Raw genomic sequence first — 17404 nt, forward strand, 5'->3', positions numbered from 1 at the left:
GGGGTTACTCGACACAAATAATGTGCTAAAGTATTCAGGGCATCCTTCCTTAGAGCCCAGTCACATTTCCCAGAAAGGGTTCAGGGAAGGATTAGACCCAGCCATGTGTCTCCCTCTCCACACTAGGGCTTCATAAGGACATGCCTGGGGATCTTCTGTGATAAGATTTAGGGAACATGTGCAGTCATCATTCTAGACCCAGGGAGTGGACCCCTGATGCTCCCTCAGCCCTCTAAGCCAAATGTGCCCGCAGCCCCAGGTCTGCAGAGTACCCATCACTGTAGAGTTGGACACCAGAAGCCTGGACAGGAGACAGTCCTCTGTGCTCTGACATCAAGGTAAGGGTGATGATGGTGGGAGTAGTTTTAAATGAGGGATGTCTCCAGAGAGGGGTTCTCCAAGTGAGAAGTGTTCCAGGAAATGAGTGCTCCCACTGAGAGTGCTCCCAGCGAAAGGTTCTCCAGTAAAGTGTGTTTTAGTTCAAAGGGACTCCAGTTGAGGGTGTTCCAAACAAGGGGTCCTCCAGGTGAGGATGCTTCACTTGAGCATGCTCCACATGAGGGTTGCTCCAGTTAACTGTATTTCAATTAAAAGATGATCCAACTGAGAGTGCTTCAAGTGAGGAGTCCTCCAGGTGAGGGTGCTTCACTTGAGGGGGTGCTCCACTAAGAGACATGTAATCTTAGGAACCAAGTTCATAGATGCTCCCATATCAGTCCCTTGAGACTAACCCAGGAAAAGAGCATTCTGGTTGAACTGGTCCTATATGCTATCTCCTATTCTGCAAAGAGACGAAAAGTCACCTGTACAGCCAGTTGGACCTTATCTGGCATACTTCTCTCAGGATGTAAACTGTTCTCCAAAAGCAATCAGGAATCCTTGGTGGAAGGGTCTTCAAAAGCCAGTTTCCCTGTCCCTGGGACAACATGTGTGTGTGCACCTCCCTCTGCTCTGCTGGGTGCCCAGGGAACCCCACCTTGGCCCTCTAGGGGTTCTGGGTTCTGTCAGCTAACAGCCCGCTGTAACTTTCTGTTCCATCAGAAAGCCAGCAGGCCCAGGCTCAGAAGAGGAGGCTTTCAGTGTTGTGGGCAGACATGGAAGTGAAAGTTTCTAGGAAGGACAGCCAAATCCAAGAGCTAAATAGATTCATTCAGGGCAGGTGCCAAGAGGCTGCTCCAGGTGAGGGGCCAGGTGAGAGAGGTTCTGCGGATAAGGGATGTGGTCCACTCCTGGCTCGTACAGAGCCCAAGGAACCAGGGTCTTACAGACCACAGTAGAGAAGATAGCAGGCTAGGACAGATGGACCATTACTGCATACCAACTGACCCCTGGGAACCCTGGGGAAAATAGGGGCAGGAGGAGGGGGAGAGACCAGTGAGGAGGAAGCTATTGATGTCATGAAGGAGAAAACGGGTGCCTAATCTGGGAAGTATGGCAGAGGTAGAGGGAAGTTGGTGGGTCCCTTGATGTGAGGAGGCAGGAGAGGCCACCCCCCTCCAGATTAGTGCTCAATATGTTCTAAGTGTCCTCAATGCTGTTTTCTCAAAAACAGGACCACTTTCACTTTCTGGGACCCGTTCCAAGGCCATTGTGTGCCTAGGCCTCTCTCATGCTCTTCACACTTGGTATGTTCATCATAAGGCCAGGCCAAGGCACACATATTCCAGAACAGTACCCTCTGCACAAGGGCCCCTCCTATCACCCATTGGCTGGCTACCTGTCCAAGGACAATAACTAGACAAGTGGGAAGGACACCCTCTGGTGGTTCAATATCTACACTAGTCTCTGTCCCATGCCAATCCACCTTGTCTGATCCATATCCAGGCAAGATAGTGACACTCCAGTCCCAGCCACACAGATGCTCGCCATGATCCTGGCTATGGCAAGCTGGACCCAATGACCCCAGTGCTTCATCATGTTTTTTAAAAAAAGCCTTGGAAAGAAATCATCTGTAAGCTGGGCAATGGTGTTGCACACTTTTAATTTCAGAACTCAGGAGGCAGAGGCAAGAAGACAGATATCTGTGAGTTTGAGGCCAGCCTGGTCTACAAAGTGAGTTCCAGGACAAGCTCTAAAGCTACACAGAGAAACTCTGTCTCAAAAAATAAACAAAAAGAAAAAAAGAAAAGAAAGAAATCAGTTGGAAAAGTATCTTGCAAGTACCAGGTTTAAAAAAATTAAAAGTTGAATTTTGTGACATGTGGCTATAAGTAACTTTAGTGCTGGAAAGGCAACATAGGCGTATCCTTGGGGCTCAGTGACCAGCCAGCCTAGCTTATTTGGTCAGTTAGTTCCAAGCCAGGAAGAGAACCTACCTGCACTTTCATACACACCCCAAGAAAAAAAAAACAGAAAGAGAGAGAAGGGGGGGAGGTGTGATGGGCTAGGGAAAAGCTCTGTGGGTGAAGTGCCTGCTTCAACCCCAGCATTGAAGGACAGACAGGAGGATCCTGAGGACTGACAGGTCAGCCAGGCTAACATAAATGGTGAGCCCCAAGTTCAGTGAGATTCTGTTTCCAAAAAACAGGGTAAAAGCTGGGCAGTGGTGGTGTACATCTTTAATCCCAGCACTCAGGAGGCAGAGGCAGGTGGGTCTCTGTGAATTCCAAGTCAGCCTGGTCTACAGAGTAAGTTCCAGGACAGCCAGAGCTACACAGAGAAACCCTGTCTCAAAACAACAACAACAAAAGTTAAAAGAATGGTAAAGGAGGATTGTAATATTAACTTCTCACCTCCATGCACACACACACACACACACACACACACACACACACACACACACACACACACACACACACACCAGCCAGGCTCTAGGTTACTTCTCCTTCTCACAGTCCCACAAGGCCATGTTTCCCAATGCCAGTTGGTCTCATTTAAGAACGCTTCACCCTGCATCTCCTCCTTTCCGGGACGCTGCTCTGCTGTCTCCACATCTGTCATCCCTGCTCCCAAGAGACCCCCAGATTGGGGCTCCATTAGCCTGCTGGAAGGCCCGGCTATCCAGCAGTGCTTGCAGGGTCCTCCATACAAACCGCCTGTCCTGGGCCATATGGGCTGCTACCACCTGACCTTCACTTCATTCCAGAGGGAACCTGTGGAACTCCTTAAGGCCTTAGGATCTTTGCACAGCCCTTCTTGAACCATTCCTGTCCCCTGTCTCTCATCCCCCGGGGAAGTGGGTTGTCTCAAATCATTTGTGACATTCTCAGAAGTAACCCCTTCCCAATATGACTACACTGTCTTATGTTTTCATTGACATTCGCTTTAGTCATTTGCTTGCAGGCTTCTGCAGGTGCGTGACTATGTCACCAGGAAGGAGCATTCTTCAGCAGCAGGAACGGAAGGGATATGAGATCCCAGAGGCTTGCCCTCTGCCATGCGGAAGGGGTGTGTGTGAAGGTGCGATCGTGCTGATGTCTCCCTTTCCTCGCCCTCGCAGGTGGCAATCCAAGCAAGAGCACATAGGGCCGGCTGCATCTGCGTAGAATTCAGAACTCTACTGTCAAGCGCTCACGCCAAGGACGCCAGCTCTCTTCAGCAGGAGGATTCTGGGTTGCCACCGCTTCGTGCAGATGGGCACTCGAAGTTGCTTTTCTGCCGCGCGCCCTGCTTTCCCCTCGAATGTCCTCCCGGACGCGCGGCCTGCGGGGTTTGTTATTGTGCGAGCACCGGCCGCTGAACGGGTGCTGGTGCTTGGCGCGTGCCCGTCGGTACCGCACCGGGAGCGCGCTGCGCGGAGTGGGGCGGGGCTCGGGATTCTCGACACCTCAGCCTGGCCCGAGAGCCGGGATTGGTCCGGACGCCGAGAGCGCGCGAGGGCGCGGCTCTTAGGGCCGGGCGGGGGGCACGCGCGGCGCCGGCGGCGGCCGCGGAGGAGCGCGGGGAGGAGCGCGGAGGAGGAGCGCAGGGAGGAGGGCAAGGGGAGGGAGGAGGCGCCCGCCGGGCTCCCTGCAAAGCGGCCTTATTTATCTGGGCACAGCCTCAGCCTCCCCGGTGGGAGGCTCAGGGCGGTAGATCCTCTCCCACCGGGGAGCTCCGCTCTGGGCTCTGCCGAGAGGGCCCTGGCGCGGAGCGCCGGGCACCGGGCGCAGTCGGGCCCTGCTATCCAGTCCAGCACCTCGTCCGCCTCCGCGTTTGGCGGCTCTGGTGCTGGGCTCCCCATGACGCGAGGTCGCCCGGCGGACAGCGTGGCATGAGCCAGAAGCCCTGGCCGAGGTAAGGTGTGTGCGCGCGCGGCCGGGCTGCAGGGAGGGGAGGGTCCAGGTCGAGCCACTGCCTCCGCGGAGGCTACAATGAGGAGGGGGCGGGGTGGGGACTAGGGACTGCGCCGCGGCCGCCGCCGCCTGAGCAGGGCTTACGTAATCGCAGCCCCTTCCCCACCTCACCATCCGGCCGCTGGGCCAGCGGATCGCTCCACAGTCCCTAGTCCAACAGCCGGCCTCATCGCACCACGCTCGCCATCGGCAAAGCGGTCCGGCTGTGGGTCGGAACCATGCAACCGCTTGAGAGGCAGCACGGTGGCTGCGAGGACGCGAAATTGCAGGCGGTCAGCCCCCACGCCTTCTGGCTTGGCTCTAGGCTCTCCCCACTCCAGTTCTATGAGCCTCGGACTGGAGGACGTGACAGGTGTTCATACAATTAAATGGGGGGAGCCATGTGAATATGTGGCCTAGGGGCCTTGGACACCTTCTGGACATGAGCTGGTGTAGAACTGCCGCCCACAAGGAGGCAGAGGGAGTGGGCTGGCACGTCTTTGGTTCTAGAGAAGGGAATGGGCCTTGGCCAAGGTTGGAAGGCTTCAATATGGGGAATGGGCACCCCGAGATTGCTGAACAGGGCTTCTGTGTCCTTCTGGGATGTTAGGTCAGTGGGGGATCCTCCCCACCCTTCATCCCAGGAGAGAAGGCTGCACTGTTGAGGCCTGGATCTGGCCTAGCAGCCCTCCTGCTAGCCCCTCCCAGCCTGAGCCAGCAGCTGACCTCCCAGGAGCAGATGGCAGATGCCACTTCACCTGCTCCCTCCTTGAGGGATGACTCCCACTGCCACCTTGTACCATGGCCCACTGACCAGGGTCTGTTCGGGCCTCCCTGGTGCCCCTTTGGGCACAGGACCCTCTCCTTCCAGCCTGTCACTTTGATGTGATGCTGGACAGCAGCCTTGGAGCAGAAGGTGGGGGTTGAGAAAAGCGCCTGGAATGATTGGGGGCCGTCTAGACGAGGCCAGAAGCCTGCCGGAGCCTAGTGGTCCTGTCTAGAAGTGGTCTGAGGGCTGGGCTGGGTGATTCAAGGCTGGAAACATGGGTGGTACTGAAATACCCTAGGATCCAGTTGCCCCATTTCCTGCAACCCTCACTACTTGACTCCCCAGCCACCCCTGCCCCTGAGTCCTGGACACATATGCACCCACCCCTTTTCCCAAACACTCACTTTCTGACACCCAAATGGGTCCTCTCTCCCACTGTTGAGGTTAAAGCAAGTGCTTCTGGGTATAAGGGATCCAGGAAGTCCTGAGAGATTGAGGCAAGTAGACTCTAGAAACAGAGGAAAAGGCTTCTGGCTGGCATGGCTCAACTGTCCTCACCTGTGGGAGTCACTGGTGTACCTTCCAGCACTGGCACAGGGAAGGGTGGGGATGGCAGCCACAGGGAAGGGTGCGGATGGCAGCTAAGCAAGCCCTGGGAGGCCGGTGAGTGGCCCTGAACCTTCCCTGCTAGTGGTTCAGTGGCCACACTGGTCTCAGAGAACCTAGCTAGGCTGCATTTGGCAGGTATCTAAAGGAGCCTTGGGCCTACCTCTTGGAGGTCTCGTATTCTCCAGAACAGGAGAGACCTGATAAGCTACAGCCAGGCTTCCACACTGCCTGGTGGCTATTTGCCCATAGCTTGGCTGCAGAGCCTCAGTCTCCTGGAGCATCAAGGCGTGTGTACCTCCTAGGCCAAGGGTCTTCCCATCCTGAAATCCCTGGTACACCCCCAGAGGCTGCTACAGCAGGGGGTGGAAGCAGAGAGAGTGCTGCTGTTGACACGTGCAATGTGGCAGGGATGTGAGCGTGCCTGAGTCACAGCACTGTCACAGAACATGCTGCCTGCACTGTGCCCCCAATCCCAGCTACCCTGCTTGTCACCCCAGTCCCTGGGGCTGTTACCACAGACTGACTTTGATTATTTGGATTGTGAGTATTTGGATTATTTTTTTCCAAGCATGAGATGATCAGGTCCCATACAGGCCAGGAACCAGCCTCCAAGGTGGCTTGCATCCTGAGCTGGTGCTCACAGAAACGACTATGTCAGAGACAGGGGGAGCCCCTAGAGTGATAGTTGTGAGGAGTGGGACATTGGTGGGCAAGTAGTTGGCAGTCTTTAGGACTCCAGGGTTACAGTAGAGACCCTGTTGGATGAGAGCTGTGTGCAGAGGCCACTAGCCAGATTGAAGGAAGACACAGGGCCCAGTGAAGCAGAAGAGAGAGAAGTAAAATCCAACAGATGTGTTCCTGGTCTGACGTTTGGGAATCAGAAAGCCCTGGAGTCTTGGGACATGTTGCACTTGTATTTGGCTTCAAGAAGACCCCTCTCTGAGCCTTGTTTTCCTCAGTGGTGCTCCAGACAGTAATGAAGTAGAGGGTGCTGGGAGGACAGGCCCTTCTTCCCATCATCTTGGTGGCTTCTGTTTCTTTGGGATCAGGCCATATTTAGGGAACAGACATCCATATTCTTTAGCCATGAAACTCCAGAGGGGACTTAGCCAAAAAAGAGATGTGAGAGCTCTTCTCCCCCAGTATCTGCACCTCAAGTTCACTGGGACTGGGGAGTCAAGTGCTAACACCAATCCGGTTCCTTCTCTAGAAATACTGACCACAGTTGCACATGGAATTGAATTCTTGAGCTGCTCCTGCCTCACTGACCAGCCAGGCCTCTAAGGCTCAGGAAACTGCACCCCTGGCAGTTTGAGTGACCAGTTCTTGTTCATTCCTTCATAAGTACCGGGAAGTCACACAGTCATGATGCCATTTGTCCTCAAGGAGTTACCAGGCCAAGGGAAAAGACAGATAGCCATGACAACCCCTGTGATGGGTGACACTCTGAAGGTGTCTTTTGCAAAGTACTGGGGATCCTAGCTATGGAGGCAGGCAGCACTCATCCTCAGCTGAGAAAGCCTATGTATGTAACAAGCAGGGGCCATTATTTGGCCAGATGAGGGGGGTGGAATAGGAGAAGAGGAAAGGACAGAGGTCTGGTTGGGCAAGGACTCGGGGCTGGAGGTGAGACTGTGAAGATACTCAGGTCTCAGGGCCCAATGACTGGATACACAGAAGAGACAAGTCCTTGCGGCTCGGCACCAGGATCTGTGGACTGTCAACATGGAAACCACCAAGTACTGGAGCTTTCCCAGGAGCCCCGTTGTGCCCACCATTCTCTCTGTGTCCACAGTGAGTCCTCCAGTGAGAGGAAAGACCAGTCAGCTCTTCCCTGGGGTACACCGACGAGGCTTGTGCTGATGAAGGCATGGCAGATGAGAAAGTCGCCACTGTCTCCTAGCGTGGGATGGACTCAGGGACCACAAGCTCCTCTGCAGCCTAGAGCTGACCCAGAATTCCACTCCAAACTGAGCACTAAACATGTGGAGCCTGAGCCTGAGTGTTGTGCCAGATCAGCCATCATTTCAGAAGGTCTCTCCCCAGTAATAGCTCCTAAGGTACACATCTGTGAGAGGCAGCCTGAATGACCTGGCCACTGATCCTTCCCCCTCCTAGCAGGCAACTCCAAACAGGCTCCAGGAGCCGCCCTGGGTGGAGACAGGAGATGCATCCTCAAGAAGGGGCTTTAGCTGGACATGGGAGTGCACATCTGTAACCCCAGCAGGTGAGGTAGTGGTGGGATTGCTGCAGATACAAGGCCAATCTCAGCTACATAATGAGATTCTGCTTCTACAGCACTTGGGAGCAGGCTCTAGGTCACCATCTGGCTAAACAGCAGGGCCAGGTAGAGAGATCCTTGCTGGAGCCAGTCAATAACCTCTTGCTTACCTAGCCGGAAAGTTCCAGTCTTCCACTGTGTGCTCAGCTTTTCCTGAAAGCCTCAGCCCTTCCTTGGGCCCAGGTGTAACTGTTTCCGTTTTTGAACCACAGTCCAGGGGTTCTTGGGCTTAGCTAATTATGCCACACGTGAGAGAAACGGTGAGAGCCCTCCCCCAGCACAAAGCTGGGGAGCAGCAGAATTCCTCTGTGGAGATGTGCTTTCCACAAAGGGCAGGGGCCTGGTTGGGAGATTTAGTCTGGCCTGGTTTCACCTACTTGGAAGGTAGGAAGGGGATCGTGTGCTTTTGCAAACGTGAGTTCCAGAGCTGCAGCGAGGGGCAGGAAGGAGCCCTGCAGATGCCCGGGGCATCCACGTGCATCTCCCCCCACACGCCCCCAGCAACTCAGGCGCTCCACGTGCACACCCGCGACTGGGAGCATTTTCAGCCTAAATCGGCACAGCTCTTGGATTATTTCTCCCCTGGCACCGCCTCCGCAGCCTCCTCCGGATCCTAGCCAAGCGGGCGGCTTCTCCCCCTGTCTCTTCCTGTGGAGCCGGGTTTGCCGGAGCCACCGATCATCCCTCCTCCGCTCCTCTGTCTGTGGTGCGGAAAGCCCAGCTGACCCCAAGGAACGCGGGCGCTGTCCATGGTACTGTTCCCGGGGCTCCGAAAGCGCTGGGTCTACGCCTAGTGGCTGAGGCTAGATGGGCGATCTAGGCTTACACAGACTGAGAATCGGGGATATGGCGAGTATTCTGTCTGGGGCTCTCTCTCCATCTTCAGCACAGTTCCCAGGAATGTGGGTGGTGCTGGACAAGAATTGGAGCAGTCAAGGAAGAACCTCATCCTTTCCCATCATGGATGCTGCTGTCCTACAACAGGCTCCCTTCCTTATATTGTTCTCAGTAACTTCACTTTAGACTTCCCTTGCCATGGCATCCAACTGTAGATCTTCAGAGCCTCAGGCTCATTGTATAAATATTGGTGTAACAACAGTGGTTACCCCTACAGAAGGATGTCTGCTGTAAAAATGAAATATGTAGTCGTCCCATTGTGCATTTGGGGAATGTTATTTTTGTGTGACTGTTATTGCTTGTTCTTCAGCACAAAAGAGCATCCAAAGACTGAAAACCCCCCTCAGGGAAAAACTGACCTACCACCCAGGTCCCAGAGGCATACTGAGGAGGGGAATGATAAGGAGATTGCACTGAGGGCCTGGGGTGAACTGCCAATGACCATCCTTAGACACAGAGCTGGGTTGTTGGTCATGAAGACCTTGTTCTAGGAAGATGGAGAACCAGGTATGAATGTAGAACAGAGGACCAGGTGTGAGGTATAACAGAGGACCAGGTGTGAGGTATAACAGAGGACCAGGTGTGAGGGTATAGCAGAGGACCAGGTGTGAGGTATAACAGAGGACCAGGTGTGAGGTATAACAGAGGACCAGGTGTGAGGGTATAACAGAGGACCAGGTGTGAGGGTATAACAGAGGACCAGGTGTGAGGGTATAGCAGAGGACCAGGTGAGAGGGTATAACAGAGGACCAGGTGTGAGGTATAACAGAGGACCAGGTGTGAGGGTATAACAGAGGACCAGGTGTGAGGTATAACAGAGGACCAGGTGTGAGGGTATAACAGAGGAACTGAGAGAAACTTTTGCTGACTTTCCTGAGATTGTAGGGCAGGAAGTTAGCTCACATGTGGATCCAGTTCAGTTCTGGGATCACCTATACATATATGCAGTGAGATCACGCCTTCCCCTTGGGTTAGCTCTGGGATTCAGAAAAAAAAAAACCCAGCTGGGCGTTGGTGGCGCGCGCCTTTAATCCCAGCACTCGGGAGGCAGAGGCAGCCGGATCTCTGTGAGTTCGAGGCCAGCCTGGTCTACAGAGTGAGTTCCAGGACAGCCTCCAAAGCCACAGAGAAACCCTGTCTCGAAAAACCAAAAAATTAAAACAAAAACAGAAAAAAAACCCATACAATCCTTACTCTACCATACACTATAAATCCCTCCCAAAGGAGAGAGTCTGTAGTGTTATCTCCCAGATTCATGTCCAACCACCAGTGGCTAGACAAGACCATAAAGGGTGGTGATGATATGATGGTGCTTTAATCTCAGCACTCGGGAGGCAGAAGTAGGCAGATCTCTGTGGGTTCCAGGACAACCTCCAAAACAATACAGAGAAACCCTGTCTCGAAAAAAAATTAAAAAAAGAGGAAAAAAGCAAAGTAGGGGCCATTTGGACTCCAGAGTGCAATTGGATCTGCAAGTGGAACCCATGGAAAAACCACCTCTTTTTTGTATGTTGGGCAGTGGTGGACATGATATTTATATCTGGAATGCAGAGCAGATGGTCATGACATTATGAGAATCTCAATGCCCTTTCCCTCCATGGTGTCTGTTCACAATGACCTCTGTCACCCAGTTGCAGCACTGGGAGTTGAAGACCTGAGATGAATAGTGATCCAGACCTGTTGACCCTGGCCTTCCCCATGCCCTTCCTCCTCCAGCTCTGGTCCAAACTTCAGCTCTATTACTTAACTACTGGCCATGACTTCAAACAAGCAGTTCACTTGGCCTTGGTCTCCACTTCCTTGTTTATACAACAGATATCACAACACCATCCTCATTGGGTTGGGTATAGGGTTAGATATCATGTGTCCCGCAGGGCTAGAGAGGTGGCTCACTTGTTCAGATCACTTGCTGCTTTTACAGAGGACCAGAGGGCCTGTAACTCCAATTCCAGGAGATCTGATGCCATCTTCTGACTTCCACAGATGCAAAGCACCCATGATATACACATACATACACATGAACAAAATACTTATACACTGAAAATGTTAATTTTTAAATATGAAAAAGCATGTGTTCTACTGGTACTACAGTCAACTGTGGGAAGATGCCTGGGTGCCAGAGCTTACTATAGGTGCACAGATTCTTGAGAGCTGATCTGTGACTCTTTGGGGTGCTGGCACTCCATGAAGGAGGAGTCAGAAACTGCTCAAGCACTTTTCTTCAATTTTCCCGAACCTGCTTAGCAGGGTAGGTCCCAATAGTGGGCATCAAGAGAGCAGAGGAGGAGGGAGCAATTAAGGACTTCATCTCTCCCTAACCTTGAATGGGAATCAAAGCATCAGAAAGCACCTGTGAGAATATGATGAGAGAGGACATGGCCACTTGGGCCAGCTGTGAATATGGTCAACCTGCCTCTTGTGCAGTGAGAAAAAGGCATTGTGCTAGGATCCTTTCTGTTGAGTGATCCTGGAAGTGCTGTGGGAGAGGACACTCAAAGATGAGAACAGGGCTAGCTCTCCAGCTCCTCCAGATATGGCAGACTCATTTGTTCCTCTTGTCTCACCCACAGAACGTGCAAGGAAAATGTCGAGCCCAGGTATCGATGGTGACCCCAAGCCTCCATGCTTGCCTCGAAATGGTCTGGTGAAGCTGCCTGGCCAGCCCAACGGCCTAGGTGCAGCCAGCATCACCAAGGGCACACCTGCTGCCAAGAACCGCCCTTGCCAGCCACCACCCCCACCCACCCTTCCACCTCCCAGCCTGGCTACACCACTGTCCCGGGTTGCTCTGGCAGGGGGGCCATGCCCCCCAGCCAGTGGACCAGCCTCAGGCCCAGTGCCTGGACCCCCGGTGGAGCGGCCACCCCTGGCCACAGATGAGAAGATCCTTAACGGGCTCTTCTGGTATTTCTCAGCATGTGAGAAGTGCATACTAGCCCAGGTATGCAAGGCTTGGCGGCGTGTGCTCTACCAGCCCAAGTTCTGGGCAGGCCTCACACCTGTGCTGCATGCTAAGGAGCTGTACAACGTGCTGCCTGGAGGCGAGAAGGAGTTTGTGAACCTTCAGGGCTTCGCTGCAAGAGGCTTTGAAGGCTTCTGCCTAGTTGGTGTTTCTGATTTAGACATCTGTGAGTTCATCGACAACTATGCGCTCTCTAAGAAGGGAGTCAAGGCCATGAGCCTCAAACGCTCCACCATCACTGACGCTGGCCTAGAGGTATGTCTGAATTGGATAGAAGTGGACAGGGCTGGTGGGGCGGGGCAGGCACAGACAACAGCAACCCTATGGACATGGGAGGATGAAGGGCCAAGGGGATGCTCAGGTGTACACAGAACAAAAAGTACCAGGGATAGCATTGTCAGGGCCTAATGCAAAGTGAAAATATGGGCTTGTTAAAAAAATGATTAAAATTTCAAGGTTGGGGCAAGAGAGTAGTCAATTACGTGTGGGTTCTTGATTACTAGTGAAGCTGGCCTTGGTGAGTGGGATGTCAGAGGGAGGGGGAGGGGGAGGAAGTGGACAACTGAGAGTCTGCTAAGAGCACCGGTTGAAGGAGTATCTGGGCACTCTGCCCTGTTTCCCCCTCCCCTTGTAATTTTAATATTCAAATCATCTGTTCCAAACACCCACATTGGCCAGGCCCTGGCTCATGGTCCCCTGTGCCCTGCCTCTCTTTTGGAATATTGGCAAAGTATAACAGGCAGTTTAAGTGCACTGCTTGGAGTTTAGCTCGATGCATGCTTGCACAAGCCCACATGTAAAAGACCACTGCTTCCAGATTCCCAGAAGCTTCTTCCGCTCTGCCTAGGCAACTCTCTTTACCACTGGCAGGCTGGGTACCACGTGTGAGTGGGGGAGCTGACTTAGTCTGGCCTCTGATCTGTGCCTGCCTGTAGGTGATGTTGGAGCAGATGCAGGGAGTGGTGCGCCTGGAGCTGTCGGGCTGTAATGATTTCACCGAGGCTGGCCTGTGGTCCAGCCTCAGTGCACGAATCACCTCACTGAGTGTCAGTGACTGCATCAACGTGGCGGACGATGCCATTGCTGCCATCTCGCAACTTCTACCCAACCTGGCAGAGCTAAGCCTTCAGGCCTACCACGTGACTGACACTGCACTGGCCTACTTCACAGCACGCCAGGGCCACAGCACCCACACACTGCGCCTGCTCTCCTGCTGGGAGATAACCAACCATGGGGTGGTCAATGTGGTGCATAGTCTGCCCAACCTCACCTCACTCAGCCTCTCGGGCTGCTCTAAGGTCACAGACGACGGAGTGGAGCTTGTAGCTGAGAACCTGAGAAAGTTGCGCAGCCTTGACCTCTCCTGGTGCCCTCGGATCACTGACATGGCACTAGAATACGTGGCCTGCGACTTGCACCGCCTGGAGGAGCTCGTGCTGGACAGGTACACACATCTCTACTCTCCAGACTGGTACTGGTAGGACCTCCAGGACCAGGAAGCCCAGAGTGGGTAGTGCCATTCCATGGGCTCCTGGGATGGGGAAGGCCACAGAGAACAGAGTGCCTGACTCCAGCATAGCCTGGAGGAAAGGGCATATTCCAAAAGGGGAAGTCACGGGGAGGGCAGGTCTGGTAGTGAGACCAGGGTAGGCCAGGGGTGGGTGGGTAGGGACTTGCTGTAGGAACACTTCTGGAAAGAAGGGAGGGACCTAGGCGGGGACTGGGTGAAATGATTTAAAGGTGGGCAGTCCCCCTTCTGGTGCAACCACAGGTGTGTACGCATCACGGACACTGGCCTCAGCTATTTGTCCACCATGTCGTCCCTCCGCAGCCTCTACCTGCGATGGTGCTGCCAGGTACCGCCATGCCCTCAGGGATCTGCAATTTCGAATGCTGTGGGTGGCGCGGAGGGTGGGGTGGGGTAGCACCAGTCCAAACAATTCTTGAACTACACTGGGCCCCATTCAGATCCCTTCGTCTGGCTGCCAGGCCAAAATTCCCTAAGGCCCTCCTGGGTGCTTTCAACCCCCACGTTTTGCCCCTCTAGTGGCTCCAGGTTCCAGGCAAGTGAAAATAGTTAACTCGACTTCCTCTCATTTCTTCCCAGGTGCAGGACTTCGGGTTGAAGCACCTGTTAGCCATGAGGAGTTTGCGACTCTTGTCTCTAGCAGGTGAGACCCCTGCATGCCGCATGGGCAGTGATGCCTACTCAGTGTGACTCCCCTGGGGTCCCTTACCCACATAGAGTCACTTCAGACTTTGGCAAATCACGTCCCAGGCGGCGGGTGGGAGGAAGGACGAACTCTAGGCAGCCCCTGCCGATCCTGTAGTTCACTCCCTGTTGCAGGTCCCGCCCATCCTGTCAGATTCTCACCCCTCCATGCCAGTACAGGACCTGCCTCATTAAGCCTATTGTAGGACCCACTCCCAGCAGGCTGCTGACCTCTCCAGCCTTGCCCTCCTGCCCAGCCCAGTCCAGCCCTTCTGCCGGGCAGAGCTGAGCTGCTGAGCGGCAGTCCCCATGCCTCGCGCTTGCAGGCTGCCCGCTCCTGACCACCACGGGGCTATCGGGCCTCGTGCAGCTGCAAGAGCTGGAGGAGCTGGAGCTGACCAACTGTCCTGGAGCCACCCCGGAGCTCTTCAAGTACTTCTCGCAGCACCTGCCGCGCTGCCTCGTCATTGAATAGCGCAGGCTTCCCCACCTGACGCGGGAACTCGCCACGCCCTGGGCAGTAGCCCCTCTTCCATCCCTGCTGGAGCTACCACTTTTCAGCCCTGCGCTGGAGGCGGGGCAAGCCGAGGGAAACCCCGCCCCGTGCCTCCTTTGCTCCTCTGCTCCACCGCTCCATCCCCGCCTGGGGCAAGAGGCAGAGGGGCCAGCCCCCACGCACGCACGCACACTCGGGGACTTTGTGCATGCCCCTCGTGCCCGCACTGCACGCCCGCCCTCCACCATGCCACAGCCGCCGCCATCTCTCGCCCGCCTTCTGAGGAGGGGCTAGGTCCTTTGGGGATGCTTTCGAGTGCAGATGCCCTCACTGACTTCCCCACTTCATTCTGCTCTCTGCCTCCCCCGCTGTCCCCCATCCCGGGCAGGGCCCAAGGGGATGGAGGGATTGGTCCCCTAGGACTCAGGGGCCTGGAAGAGCCCCAAGGGCCTCCCACATCTTCCACTGCACCTCGCCTGGAGCCCTCCAAGGGGTATAAGGCGTCACAGGCCACTGCCAAAGCCATGGCCCCCTGAGGAGCCCAACTCCCCCATGCCCACCTGACCCAGTGGCTTCCTTTCTTCCTTGTTGCCATATGGGTCAGTTCTTGTCCTCTGTACCGCCATCTCCTTCTTTCCCCCTGGCCCTCAGATCCTTGGGCCCTGGCCAGGCTGGGACAGCTTTAGGATGCAGACCTTGGAATAATCAACGTTAGCCTAACTGGTGCCCATCTACCCAAGTGCAAACTGTGGAATAGGCACCTGACAGACCCCAATCTGGAGCCACCCTCCAGGCTGTCAGGCCTTGGGAGCAGCCCACCCACTCCAGCCTCTACCCCAGCTGAGCACTATGCTTCACCCTGGATAGGTCTCCTCAGGTAGAATCTGCAGAGGGCCTGGCCAAGGGTCAGGGTCAGCACCGACCAGTAATTCTGATCTTCCAGGGGTCAGCACACCCTTCACACCCCAAGGAAGGAGGGCTCCTTTCTAGTACTCCTTGGCCTCTCCCAACTTTCAAAAAATTTGCCTGTCCAAATGGGTTGTGACCACGTTTTGTCAGGTTCCAAGACATTTGGAAGTCCTCGGGGATCCTGGCATATGTGTGGCAATGCTGAGGAAGGAACTGGGAACCCCTTCCCTCCCAACCTTGAGCCCCAGGAGACACAGCACCCACAGTCAATCTTGGGACATCCCTATCTGGTTGGAAGAGAGTAATTAATTCCCAGAGAGCCAGAGGGAGAGAGAGAGAGAGAGAGAGAGAGAGAGAGAGAGAGAGAGAGAGAGAGAGAGAGAGAGAGAGAGAGATGCTGTTGACAAAAAAGAAGTGTTCAACAGCCCAAAGAGTTCCCTGCCCCCTGAAGTGTTGGCCAGGGAGGCTCCAGGCTGAAGTGGTCAGGAGCCAGATTCAGCCCTTCTTCCCACAGTCCCCCAACAGGGAGGGAGAAGTTGTCCATTTGCCCAAAGTATTAATGCAACTGAAGCTGTGATATTTCCAATGACTGTAGGAGGAAAATTTAAGGGGAGAGAGGAACACAAACAAAATCAACCAACCCCTAAAGTCATTTTCTTATTGTACATAACGACCTCATTCTCCTGTATATGCGGAAGATATAACCTTATATTTGGTAAGTGTTTCTTGTGCTATTTTATCACGTGACCTGTTTATAAAAATATATATTAAAAAGTTGTAAAAACACAAGTCTGGGTTGTTTTTTGGTCACTAGATGTGTTTGGTCATTAGATGACTCCATGACCCAGGTTTCTGGGTTTTCCTGCCTCTCTCAACTCATCAAAGTTACTCATTCCTTCCATAAACATATAGAGGCTTAGCAACTAACCAAGAAAAGGTTTTTCATGCCCTGAATGCACAACAGGGAGTAATGAGGCTGATGTCAATATGTATATTCCCTCAAAGGGATCTAGGGTCTAGTCTACCATCCTTTAAGAAGAGCAGAAATGAGACTAGCCTATTGCACAGGGTCACTAAATGAGGGATTGTGATGTTCTAAAAGGTTACAATGGCACTGAAGTGTTTAAGAGCATTTACTATTCTTGCAGAAGACCTAGGTTCAGTTCCCAGCACCCACATAAGATGACTTTAAGATGCCTGTAACTCTAGTTCCAGGAGATCTGATGCCCTCTGGCCTCCTATGAATCCAGAATGCACAATGGTGCACATAAAACTCACACACAGACAGTAATTGGGAGGCAGAGGCAGTCAGACTGTGAGTTTGAGGCCAGTCTGATCTACAAAGTGAATTCCAGGACAGCCTCGACTGTTACAAAGAGAAACCCTGTCTTCAAAAACAAAAACAAAAACAAAAAAACCCACCTCACACAGACACAGATAGACAAACACACACACAAATTAAATAAAAGATCACAGTGTGCCAGAAGACCAAGACTACTGTGCCCACCCCAAAAGAAAGGGGAAACTGGGACTAAACCTGGCCACTGATAGAACTGGCTGTCAGGCCCTGAAAGTACCAAAACAGGTGTAACCACATAAAATCCTCAACAGGTAGAACCCGGCTGTGATGGCCACACCTTTAGTCCCAGTAACTCAGAAGGCAGAGGCAGGTGGATCTCTGTAGGTTTGAGGCCAGCCAGGTCTGCAGATCGAGTTCCAGGCTGTTACATAGAGAAACATTGTCTCGAAAACAAACAAACAAACAACAAATCAAAACAACCCCCCCAATAGACAAAGGAGACCACATTAGATTGGGCAGGAGGGATGATCTAAGATGATAGGCATTTGAGCTAAGTGCTGAAGGTTGGAAAGGAGACACATTCTGCAAGGGTAGAAAGCATAGGTAGAAGACATAGTTACATAGCTTACCAAAGCAGAAGGGGGGAGAGATGGCTCAGAGGTCCTGAGTTCAATTCCCAGCAACCACATGGTGGCTCACAACCATCTGTAATGAGA

At 53.6% G+C, this 17404-nt stretch overlaps 2 protein-coding genes across 2 annotated transcripts; both read left to right on the top strand.

The window, feature by feature from the left end:
• Window positions 1–192: 192 nt before the first annotated feature.
• Window positions 193–4196, top strand: LOC121141267 (tight junction protein ZO-2-like). The gene is made up of 2 exons (XM_040748361.1): window positions 193–338; window positions 3440–4196. The coding sequence occupies exon 2, from the start codon at window positions 3573–3575 to the stop codon at window positions 4194–4196; it is 624 nt and encodes a 207-aa protein (XP_040604295.1). The 5' UTR covers window positions 193–338; window positions 3440–3572.
• Window positions 3959–16177, top strand: Fbxl16 (F-box and leucine rich repeat protein 16). Its single transcript, XM_040748360.1, has 6 exons — window positions 3959–4215; window positions 11380–12026; window positions 12707–13215; window positions 13543–13627; window positions 13879–13942; window positions 14310–16177. The coding sequence occupies exons 2-6, from the start codon at window positions 11394–11396 to the stop codon at window positions 14456–14458; spliced, it is 1440 nt and encodes a 479-aa protein (XP_040604294.1). The 5' UTR covers window positions 3959–4215; window positions 11380–11393; the 3' UTR covers window positions 14459–16177.
• Window positions 16178–17404: the final 1227 nt, after the last annotated feature.

The sequence above is a fragment of the Mesocricetus auratus genome, unplaced genomic scaffold (genome assembly GCF_017639785.1).
Source record: "Mesocricetus auratus isolate SY011 unplaced genomic scaffold, BCM_Maur_2.0 Super-Scaffold_100007, whole genome shotgun sequence".
Taxonomy (NCBI): domain Eukaryota; kingdom Metazoa; phylum Chordata; class Mammalia; order Rodentia; family Cricetidae; genus Mesocricetus; species Mesocricetus auratus.